The following is a 20,935-nucleotide window of genomic DNA, read 5'->3' as shown; positions in this document are numbered from 1 at the left end:
GAAGGACACGTGGTGCTGGTCCCTCTGGTGACTCTACCCTGAAGAAGCTCTTGTGTTTTATTCTGATACAGCCTGAGCTCCTGGGGCAGCCTGCTGACCATACAGTGGTGCCCTGCTCTATTGCTGGTCTGTTTGCATCTTTGCTGCCCCAGTTTGTTGCCAGAGGTTGGCAGAGGTTGGCTTCATGGAAGAGTAACTCAACTTCAGCCAGTTGCTGAGTATTTGATGCCTCTGTGCAGTTAGTACTAGTTGCTGGGAGGCCTTCTGTTTTGGCTAGTAATTGTAACCATAAATATCTTTTCTAGGTGCTGGTGCTTTTTTCTCATAAATAGTCAGTTCTGCTATTCTGTGCTGCAAAGATGAAGCCTTGGCCTAAATTATGTAGTATTCCACATACCGTTATTGTTTGTAACTTCATCTGCTGCCAGATTGACATTTGGCTTCTCCTGGGAGGTGTTTACTTGAGTGTGCAGAAACTGGGGAACTCTCAGGGTGTGCCTAGTGTGTGGTTTGCTGAATGTCGATCAATTTACTGGCCTGTTTGCTACCTGTTTCTATATGTTGTTAAGCCACTGTTAAATACTTCTACTACCTAGACAGTTCTCATTAGTACAGATTAATAGTTGTGTTTTCAGTGGATTGGTGGAGGAGAAGGAAGTGCAAGGTGTTTTCATCAAATCTGTCTTGCAGGGGATGCAATGTACCACAACCACAACAATTTCCTACTCTCTGTTTTCTATCTATTGATGAAGTGACGTGTGCAAGGCATTGCTAGGTGGAGAGATGTGAAATACCCTGGACTTCCCAGAACCAGTCCAAACCCAGTCCATTAGCTGGTCCTTGAAAGAGGGTTCAGTGGAGAGGGAGTTCCCTGCGTTTTTCATGCATCTGGCTAACAGTAGCCTCAGGCTGCTTCTGCTGGCTGGCACTCCTACCCAGTGTATCCGTATTAATTGAAATTCAGTTAACAGTTTATAGAACTGCAGGGTTTTTTTTTTTTCTGTTCCTTCATTTAAAAAATAAGTGAGGAAGATTTTTGTGAAAGTAGGATTAAATCTTGAGGGAATTCAGTGAGTACAGGATATGCTTACTGAATTTGGAAGCTTTGCTTTCAATATATTTGAAGTCCTGAATAACACCTGAAGAAAGGCAACAAAGCTGGGGAAGGGTCTGGAGCACAGCTCTTATGAGGAGTGGCTGAGTGAGGGAGCTGGGATTGTTCAGTCTGGAGAAGAAGAGGCTCAGAGAAGACCTTATCACTCTCTTCAACTTCTGAAAGGAGGTTGCAATGACGTGGGGGTAGGCCCTTCTTCCAGATAACAGTGGTAGGATGAGAGTTAATGGCCTCAAGTTATGCCAAAAGAGATTTGGTTTGGATATTGAAGAAAATTTCTTCTCAGAGTGGTGAGGCACTGGAAAGGCTGCCCAAGGGGGTGATGGAGTCACCGTCCATGGAGGTGCTGGAGAAGTGTGTAGATGTAGCACTGAAGGACATGGTCAGTGGGCATGGTTGGGATGGGCCAATGGTTGTACTAGGTGGTCTTAAAAGTCTTTTCCAGCCTTAAGTCTGATAAGTTGGATGTTCTATGTAAAATTATCAATCAGAATAAAAGCACAATTTTAACAGTGATCTGGCCAAACAGCGTGGAACAGTGCTATTGCTTCTTAGAGAAAAGCGTTACGTGTGATGCTGGTAATCAGACTTATTCAAAATTTCCATTGTGTTGACCACCTGTCCTTTATCATAACTTCTGAGCAAAGCAATACGTCATAATCAGGGAGGAACCTGTGCTTTTAGCTGAATTTGAGGGAGTGACTTTAGTAACTGAGTAACTGTTGAGTGCTGGAAAAGCTGTCAACTGTCCAAACTGGTAGCCATGGTTTATGGAGGAAGTAAGCCTTTGATGCTCTGGGCTTATTTTGAGCTGTACTGTAGGTAGATGCATATGAAAGCATTGTACATCCACGTGTGTTGTCTTTGTGCTCGTGTTGAACTTTGTAGAGCTAATGAAACTAGCTAGCCACAGAACAAGACTAAATAAACTGCAGGTGCAGAGGGGCTCTGCACAAAGCTGTGGTGCCAGCCCATGGCTTTGGAGCCATAGGCAGCTGTTGGCAATCTCAGGTTCTGTTCCTGTGTCAGAGGCTACTGCCTGGTGATACAGGCTTGGCATGGAACTTCCGTAGGTGGAATGGTTTATCCAAGGAGCCAGGCAGAGGTTTCTGGACTGCTGGCTGCCCATTCTGCTCTGGAATACTGGGATCTGTTGGGGAACACTGGCGTCTCCTTGCTTAGAAATGCTTCTCACAGTCCTCCTTGCTGCCTTTGAAGGGGCTGGAATGGGAGCTACAGATTTTGGGGGTATGAAAGCAACTGTCTGTCCTAACTTAGCGTGTGGAAGAATGCTTTTTTCCTAGTTAGGGAATGTAAAGCTATTTCTCTTAGAAATTAAATATTCACCACTTGAGTACGATTTGTACATTTATAAACTCTCCATTCAAGAGCAGACAGTCAAAATGAACACTGCAGCCTCTAAGATTGTACCTCCAGACAGTGAAATGTTACGGTCATGATTCTTTCATAGAGTGTTACTCTACCTCTTGGGATCAAGATATTCTAAGATGAAAGCAAAGCAAGACGTCGCAGAACACTTAAATATGTGTAACATGCAAAGACGTAATGGAAGACTTGCTGGAAAACACTTTTCTTAAAATTTCAATAAAGGAGCAGGTGTTCACTAAGAAAATATGTGGTGACTGAAAGGCAAAAACTACAATATCCATTTTGCCTGAATGGAAATCCCCAGGCTGAGCTCTGTTCAGTCAGCTGGCACCCAACGTGCCTTAAAAATTCATCCCTCTAAAAGTTCTGTGTTCCATGGAATTAATGGATTATTTTGTGGCACACTTACCCAGGGTGCTGTATGTTGGCATTTCAGTAAATGTACCCCTGTAAAGTGAATGTGTATTTTTAGAGCCAGCTGGAATGCAGAAATGGTACGTGAACTAAGTATGCAAACCAGATAACTAGCATGTAATGTATTCTCCATGTTAGGGTACAATATGAATAATTATATAAACTTTGGTTAGCAAAATTCTTTAGCGAAAATGATGCATGGTGACTGGTAATTTGTCTGAAATAAACTACAGCTGTAAAATATGAATAATATCCCTCTGCCAACAGCTAAGATGAAATCCTGTAGTGTTTAAAATATTGCCCATTCAACAGCAGCTATGTAATACTACACGCAACAATGGAAACGTCAGTTGTGATAAACAAAAGATTCATCCAGAATGTCAGAGGCTAGTTTGAATTATTTAATGCCATTGGAGTCTGAGAACAGCACCCACAGAAATCTTACTTTTGTGGTGACATGAACTGCTGAAGACCCTGAGAGCCTCTGTCTCAACTCTGATGGAGATTAATTTTTATTTGGGTCACACGTGTGTCTGAAGATACGAAGCCCTTGGAAACTGAGAACTCTTCTTCCAGTACAGAGGAATGTTTTGGACCTGATTAGTTACAACTGTGAAGAGATCATCTGCTCTAAGGGAGACAATTGCAAACTCTTTCTAATGGGCAAAACTTGTCAGAAAGTCTGCTTAAGTTAGTGGGCAAGGATAAGAATTTCAGCCTCTTAACCATATTTTTCCTATTGAAGGCTACATGTCTTGCCTCGCAGCCACATTAAATTGCCTGTGGGATTTTGCCATGTGCAGCTGCATAGCTAAACCTTTAATTTTCAGAAGTAAACTTGCTTATGGTTTAGCCAATTTCTCCACGTTCCATTACAGGTAATTAATGTACTTCAGAGAGCAAGCTGTCATGACCGAAGTGTAATGTTACTGCAGTAATGAATAATGTCTCACTCTTGAACAGAATGTGAGACTGAAATGGGGAGGAGGTGGCTTTAAATGATGCCTTCAAAAGATAGCTACCAAACAGCTATGTTTGTGCATTCCAGATTGCCCCTGCTGAAGGACCAGATGCCAAGCTGAGAATGGTTATCATCACTGGACCTCCAGAAGCTCAGTTTAAGGTACATTGCATAAAGACTTGTTGATATGTAGGGGGTCTTTAGGCTGCAAAGGCCAATACTAAAAAAGAAACATTTGGTTCTAATTACTATTTCACTCAGAAATCTAGCAAATACTAGATTTTTTGCTTTCCATTTACTGAAAATTATGTCACATGAATACATGAGTAATACAGTATCAGAGGCAATGTTCTGGTCATCTGAACACTAGTAGCAACTTCACATCAGATATTTTCATGTTAGACTTGATTTTTTGACCATGTTGTATATTTTTGTTACCTATGGACACAGCAGTTCAGTCTTTCTAGCTTGTCTTAATGCATACAACAGTGCAGCATATTTAACAGAAATAACAAAGCTGACAAGATGGGAGACTGAGCCTTTTCAGGTTACTGTTGCATGTTGACTGGAAAATGTTTTTTGGGTGGCTCTGCAGATAAGGACCAAGTTTCTAATTGTGTTTACACTGTAATTGCATGGAGATACTCCAATGTGATTATTCTATTTGTGTTCAAATTGAGTTATGGAGTAGCCTTCTGCCTTGAGTGCTGAGGGCTATGTGTAATTGCCCCCAAAAGGAGGTGACTGTTAGGAGTGCAGATGGCTCAGTACAGCAGCTGTGTTTCATCACAGGTGAGACACTGAACAGGTAGGAAGCCACTTGATAGATCATGTCCTGGCATGGCTCTCCTGCTGCTTTTTTTTTTTTTTTGGTCTTCGCATTATTGCCTCAGGGCATCTTGCAGTAGGGGGAGCACAAACTTCAGGCATATCTAGAGTCAGTTTCATTAATGCCTTCAGGAGTTTTGGAGATATATCAAGGTGGGTATTTCACAGTGGTAATAGATCTGGATGCATTTGGGATTATTATTCAGTTTGTTCTTACCATATAGATTTGAAAACCTATCAAATGTAAAGCATAATTTAGAAGCTCCACCTCCTTGAAGTGTGTTCTGAGCTTCTAGGGGCCTACCCACATGGCACAATCCACATCTAGGGTGCTCTCATGACCTGAGATCAGCACAAGTTGGACTTGTGGAGAGGCAGAGGCAGAGTTCAGTTCTTTATTACTGCTCTTAACTTGAAGCAAGACAAATCAAACTCAAGCTTCACTAATTCTGTCCTTTAGCTCTGTGTAGGTGTCTTTCCATCTCTGAGCACAGACTCTTGCTTGCTGCACAATAGGAATGTAATCTGGATGCACAGCAGTTTGAAGAGGGAATGGTTGCTGCTTGGATGAGTAACCAGCTCCTGGAGAGGCCTTGTCAGCGCAGAGCCCTATGAGTTTGGCACCCTTACCCTATTACATTGTGTTCTGCTCCCTGTGATTCATGTCAGTGGTAGCTGCAGTGGCTGCACCCTTTCTTTCTCAGCTGTCATAGCCTGAGGATGTTGCAGTTTGCAAGGCTGTATCTGTGAGCAAGGGAGCTGGAAGAAGGGTGAGAATATGCCACTGTTCACAGTCTGTGCTGCAGTGCACCCCAGAGTTTAGGCATACATGTGATACCACTACTCTGAGGGGATCATGTTGCCTCCAGTCTGGGAAACCATCCAACAGTCTGCAGGTTGTCCAGGTGTTACCCATTTGAAAAGCTGTTGAAATAAAATGGGCCCTGCCACTGTTTGTCGTGTAACAGATTTGGAAACAATTTCAAAATCTCTAACTCAAGACTTGGAGCAGTACTTGAGCTGCTCTTCACCAACTTGCTTGAAGAGTTTTCCTGCAGCAGGAATCTCTGGTTCTCAGATTGTTGGATGGTCCACAATGCAGTCTCTTGCTGCATTTGTGTGGTGTTTTAGTGGCTTTCTTGGTACAGACTTTTGCCCCACTGGCATGCTCACTTAGTGTCCTCTCAGTGACAGGATGTTCCACCTAGACCAAAACAACGTACTGCAGATTCTTTTCAAACTGTTCATGTGGAATCTGACCTTGAAAAACACTGTGTATTTTCAGCTCCAGTGTCACACCATGTATTTTGTCTTACCCATTCTACAGTAGTGTGAACTTGACTAATCTTGAGGGCAAGCAAAAAATGAGAACTTGGCACTGTTTAACATAATTATCTGATCACTGAATTGTCTTGTATTCCATTGTAGTGGTAGACTGCAAGGTGGCTGCACTTAGTGACAGGGCTGGTGGATATGATTTAAAGGAATAGATAAAGGATCTGAACTGGAAAGGCTTTGTGGCCAGAGGTTTCTTCACAGAGCATCTCTTCAGTATCTCAATAGAATTCATCTTCTGATGCCTGTAGGATAGACAGAGTAGAAAATCTAGTTACTACTTCTCAAGAATTCACTGACAAATGGCAGGGGATGAGGAAACATCTTTTAACATGAATAAGATTCAGCAGCTTTAGTCTCAGTGGACTTTCTTCTGCTACCTGGCACTTGCATATGCTCCAGAAAAGGCAACTGTGCGCTAGCTGAAGCGACATTGTTCCCATGGTGCCATTTAGATCTAGACAGATTTAATTTTCTACTTCAGAAAATTGAGCAAGCTCTGATTTATTTATTTATTTATTTTTAAACAATATGTTGTAATTGAGTGTAAAAACAAAGCTGCTTATTGCAAGTGAAGTCTTTGTCCTGTGACTTTAAGTTTAGCATACTTAAAAGAACAAGTTTCTGAGCCAATTAATGGCATTCTGTGCTTCTGGGTGCAATTTAAAAAAAAATAACAAATTTCATCCAGACAGTTCTCTCTACCTCTCTCTACCACTACAGAGATGTAATAGCTTCTTCTAAAAGCAACGTTTCTATGAAAAGGTAGAATAATAATCTGTTAAATCGTTCCTTGATTTGCTGGTCTGTCATGTAGTTTTAAAATTAGACGGCAGTGCTCCCTAGTTTGGTACAAAGACTTCAGAAGCTGCTGCACTGATTGGGAAAATGCTTTGGTGAAGTTGTGTATTGAAAATTCTCCTTTCAGTGGAGCTTTTTGAAGTGAACTCCATCCCAATAAGCACGCTCTTTAACCAGAGACATTTTTGTAGGCTCAGGGGAGAATCTATGGAAAACTTAAAGAAGAAAATTTCTTTGGACCTAAAGAAGAAGTGAAACTTGAGGCTCATATAAAAGTGCCATCCTATGCTGCTGGTAGAGTTATTGGTAAAGGAGGCAAAACAGTAAGTAGCCAATATAAAACTTACAATGTTATTTTGTTACGTTTCATAATTCAGTATATGTTAAAGGTTCAGACACTTAGCTAACTAGTTAATAGCTAACCCTTTGAAGTTTCATTGAAGCTGATGCTGTTTTCTTAACTATACTTGTTAAACTTTTTATTGCCTCAAGACAAACCAATCTCAGACTTTTTAGAAGCACATAATTCTGACTTAACCGGTTAATCATAGTCAGATCTATAGGTCATATTAGAAATACAGTTCTGCCACTTAAAATTAAAACATAGCCATTAAGACCTACTTCTTTGAACTGTACCTTATGCTAGATTTTGGAATAAGAAAATAGAAAATAATCCACTGATCTCATTTGGTTTAAATCAAATCCAATGCGTACACAAGTGGTGGCTTTGGACCAAATGGATTGAAAGCATAATTTCTAAATTAGTGGTAGAAAACTATAATGTGTTCAAAACTCAATATCAGAAAACAGCAATGACCAATGACCAGTGGGTAATTTGCTTTGTCTAACAGCATCTCCTCAGCACAGTTCTTTTTATGCAAAGATGCTGGTATTCCTGTGTTTTCATATGTCTGTGAATGAGGAGATGGATACTGGCGAAGAAATGGCATCAGTCTTGGGTGTTCTTTGACATTTTTTTCTTCCATACATTGTATGAGTTCTCTGACCTTAAACTTGTAAAATCAACTGCACTGTGGCATGTAATCTGCTTTTTATAAGCAGGATAGTTAACGTCTTCTGTGTGTTTTATTTAGACTTCACAGCACTTCTAGAAGCATAGAGAATTTGGTGCTAATTTATGTTAGAGAAAGGAGGCTCAGTTTGCAAAGTATGCTGCTGCACAAAGATGCTTTCTGTAGTGGGTTTCTTTTTTTGGACAGGATGTTTCTAAGGTCAGCAGCATCTTTGAGGCGTGGATGTTGTGGAGTATTTGTTTGTCTAAGATTTTTTAACAGCTCTTTATTTACAGGTAAATGAGCTTCAAAACTTGACAAGTGCAGAAGTTGTAGTCCCTCGTGACCAGACACCTGATGAAAATGACCAGGTGGTAGTGAAAATAACTGGTCACTTCTATGCATGCCAGGTAGGAGGACTGCAGTGAAGTTCTACATTGCCTTGATGTTTCTATGGGCTGTCTTCTCCATCTATGTGTGTACAGATAAAAGACATGCAGCCTGTAGGAAGCACTGCTTGCCAGGCTTGTCTAATTGTCTTGCTGTAATGAGAGAGATTTATAGCAGTGTTGCATTTATACATATGTAAAACAATCTTCTTTGCGAGTCTCTGTTGCTATGTTTAGGTGCAGGCAGTTACAACTTCCAAAGCAAAAGAAAACCCAAGTTGTTGTAATTGGACTGAAATGCTGATGAAAGAAGGATGTAAGCTTTCTCATGATACCTGGCAAGGAATGCAATTTGTCCATATTTCCCAATCTGTCAATTTAATGTAATAGAAAAGGATCACAAGATTCCTTCCCTTGCCTCATTGATTCCTTTGTTACGCTGCTGCAGGTGATTCACAGCTCAGAAATCAGGAGGGCTACTAAATTCTGTGAGATGTAACCGCCTGAGATCTCTCATGAAAAAACAGCAGCTTCACTAGAGCAGACTGTTCTTATAGCAAGTACCTCCAGGGGAATAAAATGAAGTTAGTCTGGAACTTCAGTTAGTCTTGTTGGTAGTCATATTCCTGTGCTTTCTATATTACGCATGGTAAACCCGAAGATGGGAAGATGGAGAAAGTAGAAAAGTTTAAAACTTGTGCACTACAACTAAAAAAGATTGTATGATGAGTAATCGGTAATGAGCAATCAGTTCTAGGAACTTGGTTAGTCCAGGTTTTTGGTGTCCCAGTAGCATCTCTAGGGTCTGTTGTGAACTGCAGTAACTTCATGCCATCATCATGGGTTGTTTCTTCTTTATTTCCTTCAGCTTGCTCAGAGAAAAATTCAGGAAATACTGGCTCAGGTAAGAAGGCAGCAGCAACAGCAAAAAACATTGCAAAGTGGACAGCCTCAGCCAAGACGAAAATAAAGGTTTAGGAAATGGCCCATCAGAGACAGATGCCAGACCAAAGACAGACTGTGCAACAGAGAGACGGGTGGTGAGCACCTGTTGAAGTTATATGCAGAAGATCCACCAAGCCAATCACCTGTTCGAGGACCAGGCAACCGCTGAACGCTGTCTCTGAGAATGTATTCTTTAGGCTCTCTCAAACTTTTGAAACCCAGCTTTAAAATAAGGACCCCTTCACTTCCCTTTTGTTCTATTCTCACAATTTAACATAAACTCGTTAGTCTTTTTTATTGTTCTTATTATTCCCCAACAATTTTAGAACTTGGTTTAATGAAGCTTTCTCTTCTGAGTTCACTGGTTTAAAAACAGAAAAAAAAAAAAAAAAGAAAAAAGAAAAAAGGAAAAAAAGAAAAGGCATTGCTCTTATAGGTCCAGCGGTAAAAGAAGAAACACATTAGGAGGGTGGGATTGTGGGTGGGCTAGGGTTAGAGCAAGGGTATCGACAGGAGTTTAAGTGTTAGTCCCAATGTTGAAACAAGTGGCATTTTTTAAAAAGAATTTGGTTGCATTTTTACATAACACTGCCATGAATAACCTAAGGGAAGTGTTGAATGGTGTTGGCCAGGGCATAAAAAGATAAATATGCATTTTACTAAACTACCTCAGGCATTTAGTACCTCAATGAGAAATTGTTCCTTTTTTGCTTTTTTTTTGGTATTTTGTATACTTTATAAAGCTAATAGTTCTTGAGCATTTTATTTTTTTAAAAAAAATTAAAATTTGATCAGCCACCAGCCAGGAGTACTACGGACTTATCGGGGAAAAATATAGCAGAGCACTTCTAGCTGCTGGCTGATGGGAGTAAGGTGGGTAAAAAAAACACGGCCTCAGATTTTCTGAGGGCTTCAACACCATCATTTGTTTAAAAAAAAAAAAAATTCAGTGAATGTTCAAAAGATAGTGAATGATGCCAACATTCTGATAGCAGCAATGCCGTTTAGTTTTCTTTTAAGATGGGATGAAAAAGTTTGTGACGGTACTTTTTTGGGAACAGGACAAGGAAGTGATGGCAAGAGGCTGGGGTTGGGGGAAAAATTTAGAAGGCTGCAAGAGGCTGAATTTTTTTTTTGTGCTACTTGATTGAATGCATGAACCCTTTGTGCCTTTGACCATCACTACCTAATAATGCTACATTTAACCATTTGCAGCCCATTTGGACTTTGCCATTTTGTTCAAAGAGCAAGCTTCATCTTCAGTTTGATAGAACACTCGATCTGCCAGGGCGTTTTGGAGGCCGCGAGGGTCTCTGCTGTCTGCAGATCACATCATACTGCTTTCAGTTACCACGATGGGGGAAGGTCAAACAGTGTTTGATCACGTTGAAAGATAACGAAGGCTAAGTTTACATATCCAGCCGCTGTTATGGGCCACACTAAGCCACTTTGAAGGTTTTAAAACTATTACAAGAAAAAAAAACAAACCAACAACCTCTCTAGCCTGGCTTATAATAGATGCAGCAGGATTTATGCACGTTCTGCAACCAACCATTAGAGAAAAAAATGTCAAAAGGCAGGGATAACAGGAAAGTTACCAAATTTTTTAATTTCAGAATGTAATTTGAATGCTGATTGTGGTAATAGTGACACATTCAAGTTTCTACAATAAACTTCAGTCTACCTCAGTTTAAAAAAAAAAATGTGGCAACACATGGTGCATAAAGACTGCTGTGTGTGTGTGTGTGCGCGTGCGCGCCTGTATGTGTGTGGTCGACAGAGCCATGCTATTACCTCTGAACCTTTTTTTGTGATGTTTTTTGTGCATGAGATGATCAGAATCACCATGCTGCACTGATTTGAGGGGCACAACGAGCAAAAACATTTGTTTCATCATTTTGTTATCTACCTCTTAGGTTCATGTTGAAATAGAGGCATTACTACATAGACTAGATAATTTTCCCAAAGATCATTGTTGTACAGATTAGATAATTTTGAAAATGGTCTGAAGTGTTTTTCCTGCATCTCTTCTTTACTAATTGGTTTAAAAACCACAAACTTATGTTGTAGTTTTAGCAAAGAAAAATGAGTTTCTTTTCCTTTTTTGACAGTGACCTTCATTCTAGCCTTTAGGATAATTTTTTTTCTTACAATGAATTTAAAATTACTGAAGTATGAAAAGTCATAGCATTTTAATTTTTGTCGAGGCTTAAGTCAGTCTGATGTTCCTTTCTTAACATTTGAGAAGGATTTGACTTCATTATTTTCCATAAAAATTATTTACAAATAGGCGCTGCATTTACATCTACTGATTTAATTACTGTCATATCTCTTAAATTTCTAGACTTAGTATGATAAATCATGTTTTATTTTCAATTGAGACTTGGTAATTTGGAGTATTTGGGAATAGCTAGAAAGTAAATACTGTAAATGATTTCAATATCCACAAAGTATGGATCATTTTTCATCTGTAATGTGCCCCCCAATGCAGCTCCACTTGCCAGATGCCTCTGAATGGAATAAAGAGTTTAACTCCTATCATCAGATACAGTTGTGTGTTGTTTTTTTAAACTAATGAGGCATAATGACTGACTGCTCTAAGTATTTACTGTGCTTTGATTGAGTTGTTTTTCTGTCTGTAGTAAGAACTGAGTAAGGCTGAACAGTCACCCGCAGGCATTCCACAGCTGCGAGGGCATCCAGCAGCCAAGCTATGATGTTCACGCTTTCCAGTACAAGTAGTGACTTCTGTGGCTTCCAGTTCACCTTTTCGTTTTCATACAACAGCACTATGGTTTGTAGTACCACCTTTAGTTCACAGTTTGTCTCGTGCAGATAACTTGGTGTGGTTTGCTCTGGAAGGAACATGTGCACAGCAGTTGTGACCCAATGCAAACCCAAAGGGAGCTTTTAACAAGTTTCAAGTGAGATCCGAGTTGTGGTATAAACTTTCTTTTTTCAGCTGCTTTTTACCCAGTCTTTACTTTGATGCTTTGCGTGTGGTGCAGCTGGGCAATGAGCGTGGCCCCAGGAGCCTGGATTGCTCATTAGGGAGTAAAAAAGGCACCTTGTATCCCACCTTGTTCCACCTCCTCTGTCCCATACACACCCATTGTCAGGAAGGTGGTGCCCTCAGTTAGATCTCAAGAGGTGGTTTTTTCTCTTGATTTAGACCCCTTTTAATGTTGTTTGAAATGAGATATTTCATTGTGAATGCTCCCAGGTGAGAGGGAGGTGTTGGGGAATGAGGAAGTGTTCACAAATAACTCTATCTTTTAAAGTGGAGTGGAAAACCAGGCTTCTTTTCCAATCTCTTGCATCTTCCCACTTGTCTTCACAGCTCATTTACTGAGACCAATCAGCAGAAACAGAGAACTGAAGAAATGATGTCTGCAAAAACACTGTATGGTACTGCATTTTACAGGGAAATTGGGCTCATCTTTCCCTTGAGCTCACTTCTCAGACCTGGCATCCCTGCCCTTTGAGCAACATAAATTAAGCTTCCCTCCTTAATGCTGGTGCACTGGCCATCATTAAACCTCTGACTTTTTAATCATTTGCTTAATCATGATGCTTTTATTTGCTTCTAACCTTATGAAGCTTTTACTCTTGAGCTGCAATTTCAAAGGCATGCGCTCTTTATGTTAGTTTCCGTCAAGTGAAGCATGTATGCTGTGCAGGACAAGCAGAGCAACGTGGGGCTTGAGCATGGGGTTTCAAAATGAATGTGAGAAATCAGTGGAGTAAGCACTCAAGCTGGGTAAGCTGGGCTGTAACAGCTGCTAGCTCAATTGATGGATGTAGACGCTGCCTGATAACTAAGTTACTGAAATGCAGTGCAGGAAATTTTGTGATGTGGTGACCGAAGTTTCATATTGCTGTCTACCACTGTCAAGGGATCCTGAGCACACCTTTGTAGAAGACTGATCAGTGCATCTGTCTCGCTGGACAAACTACAGAGGGGCCTTTTTATTTTACACAAGAGTCTCACGTTATCCATGGAGGAGAAACATTCCCGTGTTCTTCCCAAAGGGATTTAGTGTTGCACAGCAGTGACCAGCCAGACTTTGTTAATTCCAAGGATTCAAGAGTCAGACCAAAGGCTCTGTGAGTCGCATAGGGTGATACTGATATGATGACAGATTACGTTAAATGAGAGGTGAAGAAGTTTTCTTCGTGAGCTGGAATTTCTGATTAATAGCAATCAGTGGATTTTTCAGCCAACTTCTTTTCACAATGTGCCTTCACAGTGAATTCTTTTTTTTTAATGCATCTTAGTGTTTTTGTCTCATACTTTTCTTAGTATCATTCATTGCTAATGGTAAGAGTCCTAGACTTCACATGACAGCTGTTCCCTATCACTTCCTGTTCTTTTCTAGGCTCTCATTACTGTTCTTTTGTTACTAAATGTTAAAGTATGGTGAGTGCATACAATAGGGTAATGTGTGCCGAGTCTGCCTCTATTCAGCTGGCTGTACATCTCCAGCACGAAAGGCTTTCAGGGAGCGATCTGAAGCTACTTTATGCATCTCTCCTGGGAAAAAATGCCTGATTTTGAAGCCACCACAATGTGTAAGAAAGCCAATGTTCCTCTAGGTGAATTTCTTGTTGCTAAGGATCAGGAAGCATTTTGCAAATTGTTTTTTGCAGACACGTTTACCACTAACACTTTAATTTTGTGGACAGATTTGGTGTTACCTCCATTCATCAACTATATTTATTATTAAAGTTCCTTGTTCAATTTGCATAACCATCTGCTGCCTTCTATCAAAGAGCAGGTGAGTTCACAGAAGTTACTCCTAAAATAAGAGGGCAGACTCAGCATGATAAATGACCCAGATTGGAATAGAGCAAATTATATTCTTTGTTTACAAACCAACCAAAATCCAGATGCAAAGCAAGCTTCTCCAGAAGGAAGAGATCCTAATCTAGCAATGAAAGCATTGTTCCGTAATGAGAAAACAAGACTTGTTACCATCCTGAACCTCTTGTAGCTGGATTTTAGCAGTTGCTGACCAAGAACAGTGTGCAATGATACAGATATCACTGTGTGATGTCTGTAGTCATCACTGCAGTCAAAATGATGAACTATCTGTCCAACAGCAAGTTATGCTAAGTAACACATGGCTTCCTCTAGGACTATTTTCACCCACCTCAAAAGGTCTGAAGGCTTACACTGCCACAGCATGTTCCTTAGCGTCCTTTTCCAGGAACCAGGTGAGAGGAAAACTTCTGAGAGGCTAGCTGTGCACTTATAATAAGCTGAATGTTTTAACATGAAGGCAAGGAATTGAAGTTCTTCAGTTGTGTTTTTATTACTATTATTAAAAACAGATTGGCCTTGGCTGAAGAACTGACTTACTATTCTGTTAATTCAAGACACATTTGTTACTGCTACTCTTGGCTTTTATGAGTTCAGCAACACCACTGTTTTCTCTCTCCCTTCAGCTCAGCACATCATTTGCTTCACCTCAACCAAAAGCAACTGACTTCACACAAGAAGCCTCACTTAAACTTTACTACTCAATGTAATTTTACTGTACAGCACTCAAGCCATTTTGCAGGAAAGGTACTTCAGCATGCACTGCCACCACAGGCAGGCCTTTCAAAGATGCTAGAAAAACAGCCCTTGCAGAGACTGTGCCTGAGTTTTGGGGGTAAGTAGCTTAAATGGTTGTCTTTTCCTACTGTCCTCACTGCAAATTCCATTGAGACATCTTCTTCCAGGAAGGTCCCCTATGATACTGTCCCTTTATGACATTCCGGCAGCTCTTTTGATACACTGGTTTATGCTGATCATGGTAGTGATGGCCAAGTTGCTGTGCCTCCTGTGTCCGCTGAGGCAACTCATGTCTCCTAGTCAGGCACCTCAGCAGCTACATTAAGTTCTTGTCGCAAGTTGATCACTGCTGTTCAGAAGTCAGTCCTATTATAAAGTCTTCTGGCAGTAACTGTGGAGTCATCTGTGCTAACTGGTCGTCATAGGAACCTAGAGTCCACAGCTTCTCCAGTTCATAAGTCTCTCGTGTCTCTGGCAGCATGAAGTGTACCACTATGCTTCCTGCACAGAAGAAAAAAGCACAGTAAATAAGCAGTGAAAGTCCTTTGCAGCATAGTTCAGGGCAATGAATCAGGTTAAGTCTGAAACTGCTCAAAAACCATGATAGGGTGGGGTAGGAATGCTTATTTTAGTGATCTATCAACAGTGAAACACAGAAGCCCTTTTTGTTAGTGACCTGTAAAGCTCTACCACACTTCCAGCTTCACAGAGTCTAAGTACTCCATCCTCATTCTGGCTCCTATAACAGGTCAGCTGATGGGGGAGGTCTCTTCCTCGATCACTGATTCCAGCTCTTGAACAGAGAGGAATTGGTCATTCCTTATGCAGAATGCAAGAACACAGCCAGCAGAAGGACAGTGCTCTCGTTTAAAGCAGATCACAGAACTCCAGATCAAAGAAGTTGTCCTCCTTCTGTCCCCAAGAAATTGTAAGCCAGAGTTTTTACTTAAATGAACTCCTTCCCCAAAGCTACAGATGAACCTTCAGCTTTCCTGTTATTATCAACAATGTACAGCTGTAGCCAGTTAGTTTTCTTCAGGTTTCCCATGCTTCTTAGCTTTGTTCATATTTTTTAACATAAAACAGCTGAGCTCAAACTTTGACAAAGCCTCACCCTTTTACTGCAATAAGTGTTTTCTTACAGGGTTTCATTCTGTTAAAACAATAGCAAAAAAGAAAAGCTCATTCGAGTGTACTTCTAATATGTTTTCTCTGGTTATACTCTTCAATTTCAATTACTTCTCAGTTTATAATTATCAAACATCATCAACAGTAATGTAACTGAAGCTGAACGCCACTGGCTGCAGTGTTTTCTCACCTGTACTCTCTTAAGCCAAGATACAGAAGGTGAGATTATAGAGATGGCGGTGAAGCTGCAATGCCACTCTGAGGGTAAAGCCTTGAACGTTGGTGTGGAAAGTTCCACACTCAGGAACAAAATACTGAATTCAACTTCTTTAGGACTGTGGCTTTATCTGGTGTCACTGGATGACAGACAGTGGCAGTCTGTTCAACGGTTCACTACTCAGGCAGCATACCAAGAGCCCCTGCTTGCCCAAATGGTCATTCTACACTTGAGGAAACGTACTGAAGCAGCTGTTCTCTTTAGCAGTTCCATGCTCAACTTTCATTAAGACTGTTTCAGCTACTGAAGAGTAGCTTCTGCTTTCTTCTCACTGCTGTGATATTTAGTGGAAGGTAACTTAGTAGCTCCATGGGGCGCATCAGCAACTGGAATTGTAAAATAGCAGAGTACTGATAACTGTTCACAGCAACCAGGGCTCACTGTGATGTTTCCTTCCTTAAAGAGCTCGTGCAGAATGTCATACAGGTCACGTTCACAAATACGTACCAAAATCAATGCACAGCCAGTCATCTGTTTCTTTCCCTTCAATCCGAGTGTGAGGATCGCTTTCTTCCTTCTGATGCTTGTACTGAGAAGCAACAGCAGAAAATGAAATATTTCACATTCATTTAAACACACTCAGACCTGGCAGCTAAACTTGACTTTATCAAGCTGTGTAGAGTTGTTTTAAATCAGAAATGCAATAGGTAGACAATAATGGTGGTTTTGAGGGCTGCACAGATATATACAGCTGCAGCTCTGGAAAAAAAGTACAGAACTCTCAGTGAGATTTACCATCAGACCTGGAGTTCCAATGTCCAAAGCTCCCAAGCAGTTACCCATGAGATTTGTGTCCATTTCTTCCTCAAGATGAATACTAAGCTGTTACTTAGCAATGAAATAGCCTTGCAGGTAAATTCCCTAGCACTAGTTATGGGGAATCTTAACTATCACCAGCATCACATTTTGCCTCCTTTCACATATCTTTTGTTTTGTTTTATGCTGGCAGAAATGGAGATGCCCAATGGAACAGAGAGAGGGAGAGAAAATGAGTTTGACCCTGCATCACAGAAAAGGCAAAGAAGTCTCCTGCCTCAGGAGCATGCTCTGAGCACTTGTTGCATAGTGGGGAAAACATGATCAGCATTCAGGTTTACAAGTTATGAATTACTAGGACAAAGAGGAGAGGGCAGCTCACAGCAGGACTGCAGAAGCTATGGGGGCAAGGCAGGGAATTTCCTATGCAACACAGCAGCTCTTGCAGACAATGACTGGAGAGGATCCAGTCTTCCTACCGGCAACACCAACAATCTAAGCATCTCCCAGAGCTGGAGAAATTTCACAACTGGAGGTTTAAGTACAGTTTGTTTATATATCAAGCATAAATTAAAAACAAACAAACAACAACCTACAATATTGAAACTGATGAATCTTCACTGCTCCTTAATCAGTTTTACCTTATCTCTAGGTCATGCATCTTATCTAAAACATGGAAACCTTTTAAAGCTGCAATTAAAACAAGAAAACTAAGAAAATATTTATTTCTGAACAAGGAAACAGTACAGGTACACAGCAATAGCAGTCCCTTCTGCCTTGAAAATCAGATTATAAAAATAAGACTGTAATAGTATGGCCAGTCAGGAAATGAATCCTACTTCAATATGAAATCAATTACCACCAAATGCAACTCTTTGTGGTTGTTCCATATAATGCCACCTACTGGACAACGGTATCAACTTGCAAAGAACAGAGTGGCCATAACTTAATTACAAGTTAATTACAGAAACTACATTTCTGTAAAGTAGCTTATGAGATATCCTTAAAAGAAGGTAACCAAAGACATGTAACTCAACATGGGAAGGCTGAGGCTGATCTCCACCACAGGTTTCCTTCAGCCCTATCTTTAAAGGCCGAACAAATTGTAAAGACAAGCATTATGTTCTTAATCTAACACAACACCAGACAGGAAGGAGTAAGCTGCAGTTGGGACTTTGCTGCTTACAAGCTGCTAGAAGAGTGGGAAGGCCTCATGTTACACACAGGCACATGTGCATTTCAGTGCCAGTAAATCATCCATTCCATAACACTGGAAGTATGGTAGTACTAAAGCTAGCCAGCTGCCCCCACACCTGCTATGCTTAGGCTTCAGCTTCCTTTTTGCCCACAGAGCTTCCAATGCCAGGTACGCTCTGCCACTCTGAGTACTGAAAAGTAAAACCATCTTCCCCTTCTTCCCTCAAGTTTCATAGCTGAAACCAACAGGACTCAAAGAAAAATGAATGAAGAGCTAGGAGAAATACAGGGTCAGGAAGTGAAAGGATGCATATTAAGGAAATGGCAAGCTGCAGGTTACGAGTAGAGAAAGGTGAACAAGACGGGGGCAAGTTGTACTTTTCACACCATGCTTTTAACAGTCAGGACAGCTCTTTTCTAGCCTCAAAGATTTGCCCTCCCAGAATTAGGTCCTCATCACTAAGCTCTACGTATATTCTTATTCTGACCTATGCTCCTGTACTGAAAAGCACACTCTGCCAAAGCCAAACTGCACAAGATTTCTATGAAGGATGGCTGCTGCTTCTCCTTCCCTTCTGCACATGCACAGCACAGTCAGTAGCAGTTTGCTTTAGTAAGCCTAGGAGAGGATCCTTTGCCTCATAGTATGCAGTCTTTCTACTGGTCTCACAGTGTATTTGAAAACCTGCAGATCGGATGGATTAGGGTTTGAGAACAGTCAGATTAGGCTATTTTGAGGGAGTGGGAATAGCTGTGAAGCATGTTGAACTGAAGACACAAACAGACACAGTTTGTCAGTACCATTTCTCATTGCCGATAAACTCTCACTGCAGCCACCAACCTATGCTACTGTCATCGGTGCTCTGAATACAGAAGTATGTTATTAAAATATAATCTTTAAATGTTGAGCAGCACTACTAAAGAAGAAAACTACAGTCAGTTGCTGGATGCACTCAAAAATAAATGACACGAGGATATGCAATTTTATCTTGCCCAGTGTATCTGCACAACAGTAAGCCCAGGGAAATTAATTTCACAGTTTAAATCTTCACCTAAAACTACTCCCACCGAGAGAATACAGTGGGAACTGTCTTACCATCTTCAGCATGTAATGTGCCATTGCATGGAGATGCCGTGTTGAAGATCCGCTCACAACTATAAAATAATTGCAGTATTTTATTTCTGGAGGTATTTGGATGACACAGATGTCCTTCGCATTCTCTTGCCTCAGCAGATTTACAACAAAGTCAATGCTGAACTTTGGAAGAGAAGAGTCTAGAACAGAAAACATAACAGCAGTAATGATAACTGCCTTCTTGCCGCTTCCAAGTTATCGAAGATGCAAAATAGCAGCGAACTAAATAAATTAAAGCCACTCATAGTGAAGTCTGGTTTGGTACCGGCAATCCAACATGAACAGCTGATTTTTAAAAGCTACGTTTTAAAATCATCCAAGTTGAGTACTAAAGCTCTCTTCTGGTAAATAATGCTCTCTAGATGCATGGAGCAGTTGGCAAATGTCAGAGTTTCCTTAAGGTAACTTCTTTATTTCTCACAAGCACATCTTAAAGTCGATACTATCATCAGATATTCGACAATTAAAATGAATAAAACTAAAATACTTCAGCAGACATTCACTTTGAACACATTAGGAATATTCCACAACAGTGCTTGGTCAACAGGCCCCAGCAGGCCCAGGATAACGTGTGAGAAACCCAACTCTTAAGCAGAGAAAATGAATGCATTACAACAGAGCCAGTGCGACACTGTTCTTTTCCTGCTCTGCCACTGGGGATTATCACAGCCTTTAAAGGAAAACACCTCTCACATCATCCAACCCAGCCACCAGCCCACCTAACGTCAGGCCATCACCTCTCATCCTGCTGCTGTTACCCGGGAGCAGAGGCCGGCCCTCGTCTCACTACCCCGTCCTTTCAGGGAGCTGCAGATCCGTTACCGTACCGCAGACAAAGCTGGAGATAAAGCCCGTGTTAAACACCTCTCAGAGCGGCGGTGAGGAGCCCGGCACACGGGTGCCGCTCCCTCTGCTCACACCACCGCGTCAGGTCAGCTCCAAGCTGCCCTAAGCAGCAGATACCAGCCGTGCGCGTTTCAGCACAGACCGAGCACTACCACAAAGCCGCGCTCCGCGTTCACCAATACAAAGACAGAGCCAAACAACGGAACGGCAGCTACGCGCAAGTATTGCCACGGTTGGGGCCACGAAGCCGGCTCCGTATCCGCCCTCCTGGCTCTCACCCGCGACGACACTCGATAACGGCCCGCACGCTGGCCCTACCTGCCGCCTGCCGCCGCTCCTCCGTCGCGGCCGCCGCTCCGCCGCCCCCCGCTCCCCTCACAGCTGCTCCCCCGCCCCCGCGCGGCGCCCCGACCGCGGGCGCAGTGGAGCAGGACCGCAGAAGGCGGCGGCCTCCCAGCAGCGCCCGCCACATTCCGGCCGTCCCGCGTCCCACCCACGGCCTGGCTGCCGCTCAGCGATTGGCCAGCCTGCCGGCCGCCTCTCGTGCCTATTAGCTTATCTCGCCGTCAATCTGCTTGCACAGAAGGGCGCGAGACGGCGCGTGCGTGGGGGCCCTTGTTGGTGAGGCGGGGTGTGGAGGCCGTGCTGTAATGGCGGCTGGGCGGCTCGGTCCTGCTTCGTGCGGGCTGCGTGCCCCGCTGTGAGGGCGGGCTTGAGCTGAGCATCTGGCTTGCACAAAGGCACCAAGGCTAAGGCAGGTCCACCTGTGTTTTCTGCAGGTAGGCACTGGTTTGGTCAGTACTCAGCTCGCCAAGCTGCCTGTTTGACTCGTTGCAAGACAAACGGA

The 20,935-nt window shown here is 42.0% G+C and overlaps 2 protein-coding genes and 1 long non-coding RNA gene across 9 annotated transcripts in view; 2 read left to right on the top strand and 1 right to left on the bottom strand.

Annotated features, from left to right (window-relative positions):
- IGF2BP3 (insulin like growth factor 2 mRNA binding protein 3) overlaps nucleotides 1-9,609 on the top strand; it is a 101,097-nt gene extending 91,488 nt beyond the window's left edge. For both annotated transcript variants that reach the window (XM_052693727.1, XM_052693728.1), the window contains exons 13-16: nucleotides 3,966-4,040; nucleotides 7,034-7,165; nucleotides 8,152-8,265; nucleotides 9,113-9,609. In XM_052693727.1, coding sequence (XP_052549687.1) covers nucleotides 3,966-4,040; nucleotides 7,034-7,165; nucleotides 8,152-8,265; nucleotides 9,113-9,214 — 423 coding nt within the window. In that variant the 3' untranslated portion in view covers nucleotides 9,215-9,609. The remainder of the gene's footprint in view (nucleotides 1-3,965; nucleotides 4,041-7,033; nucleotides 7,166-8,151; nucleotides 8,266-9,112) is intronic.
- A 515-nt stretch (nucleotides 9,610-10,124) lies between these two features.
- MALSU1 (mitochondrial assembly of ribosomal large subunit 1) lies at nucleotides 10,125-20,560 on the bottom strand. Its single transcript, XM_052693747.1, has 4 exons — nucleotides 20,407-20,560; nucleotides 19,204-19,382; nucleotides 16,602-16,683; nucleotides 10,125-15,250 (listed from the first exon to the last, which is right to left on the bottom strand). Exons 1-4 carry the CDS (start codon nucleotides 20,558-20,560, stop codon nucleotides 15,093-15,095), a joined length of 573 nt encoding a protein of 190 aa, XP_052549707.1. The 3' UTR covers nucleotides 10,125-15,092.
- Nucleotides 20,561-20,715: 155 nt separating this feature from the next.
- Nucleotides 20,716-20,935, top strand: part of LOC128085835 (uncharacterized) — a 32,549-nt gene continuing 32,329 nt past the window's right edge. For all 6 annotated transcript variants that reach the window (XR_008209117.1, XR_008209119.1, XR_008209120.1 and 3 more), the window contains exon 1: nucleotides 20,716-20,867. This is a non-coding gene — a long non-coding RNA (uncharacterized LOC128085835). The remainder of the gene's footprint in view (nucleotides 20,868-20,935) is intronic.

This window comes from Tympanuchus pallidicinctus, unplaced genomic scaffold, assembly GCF_026119805.1.
Source record: "Tympanuchus pallidicinctus isolate F22 unplaced genomic scaffold, pur_lepc_1.0 scaffold3, whole genome shotgun sequence".
Lineage (NCBI taxonomy): Eukaryota > Metazoa > Chordata > Aves > Galliformes > Phasianidae > Tympanuchus > Tympanuchus pallidicinctus.
This window is presented reverse-complemented; position numbering and strand designations above follow the sequence as displayed.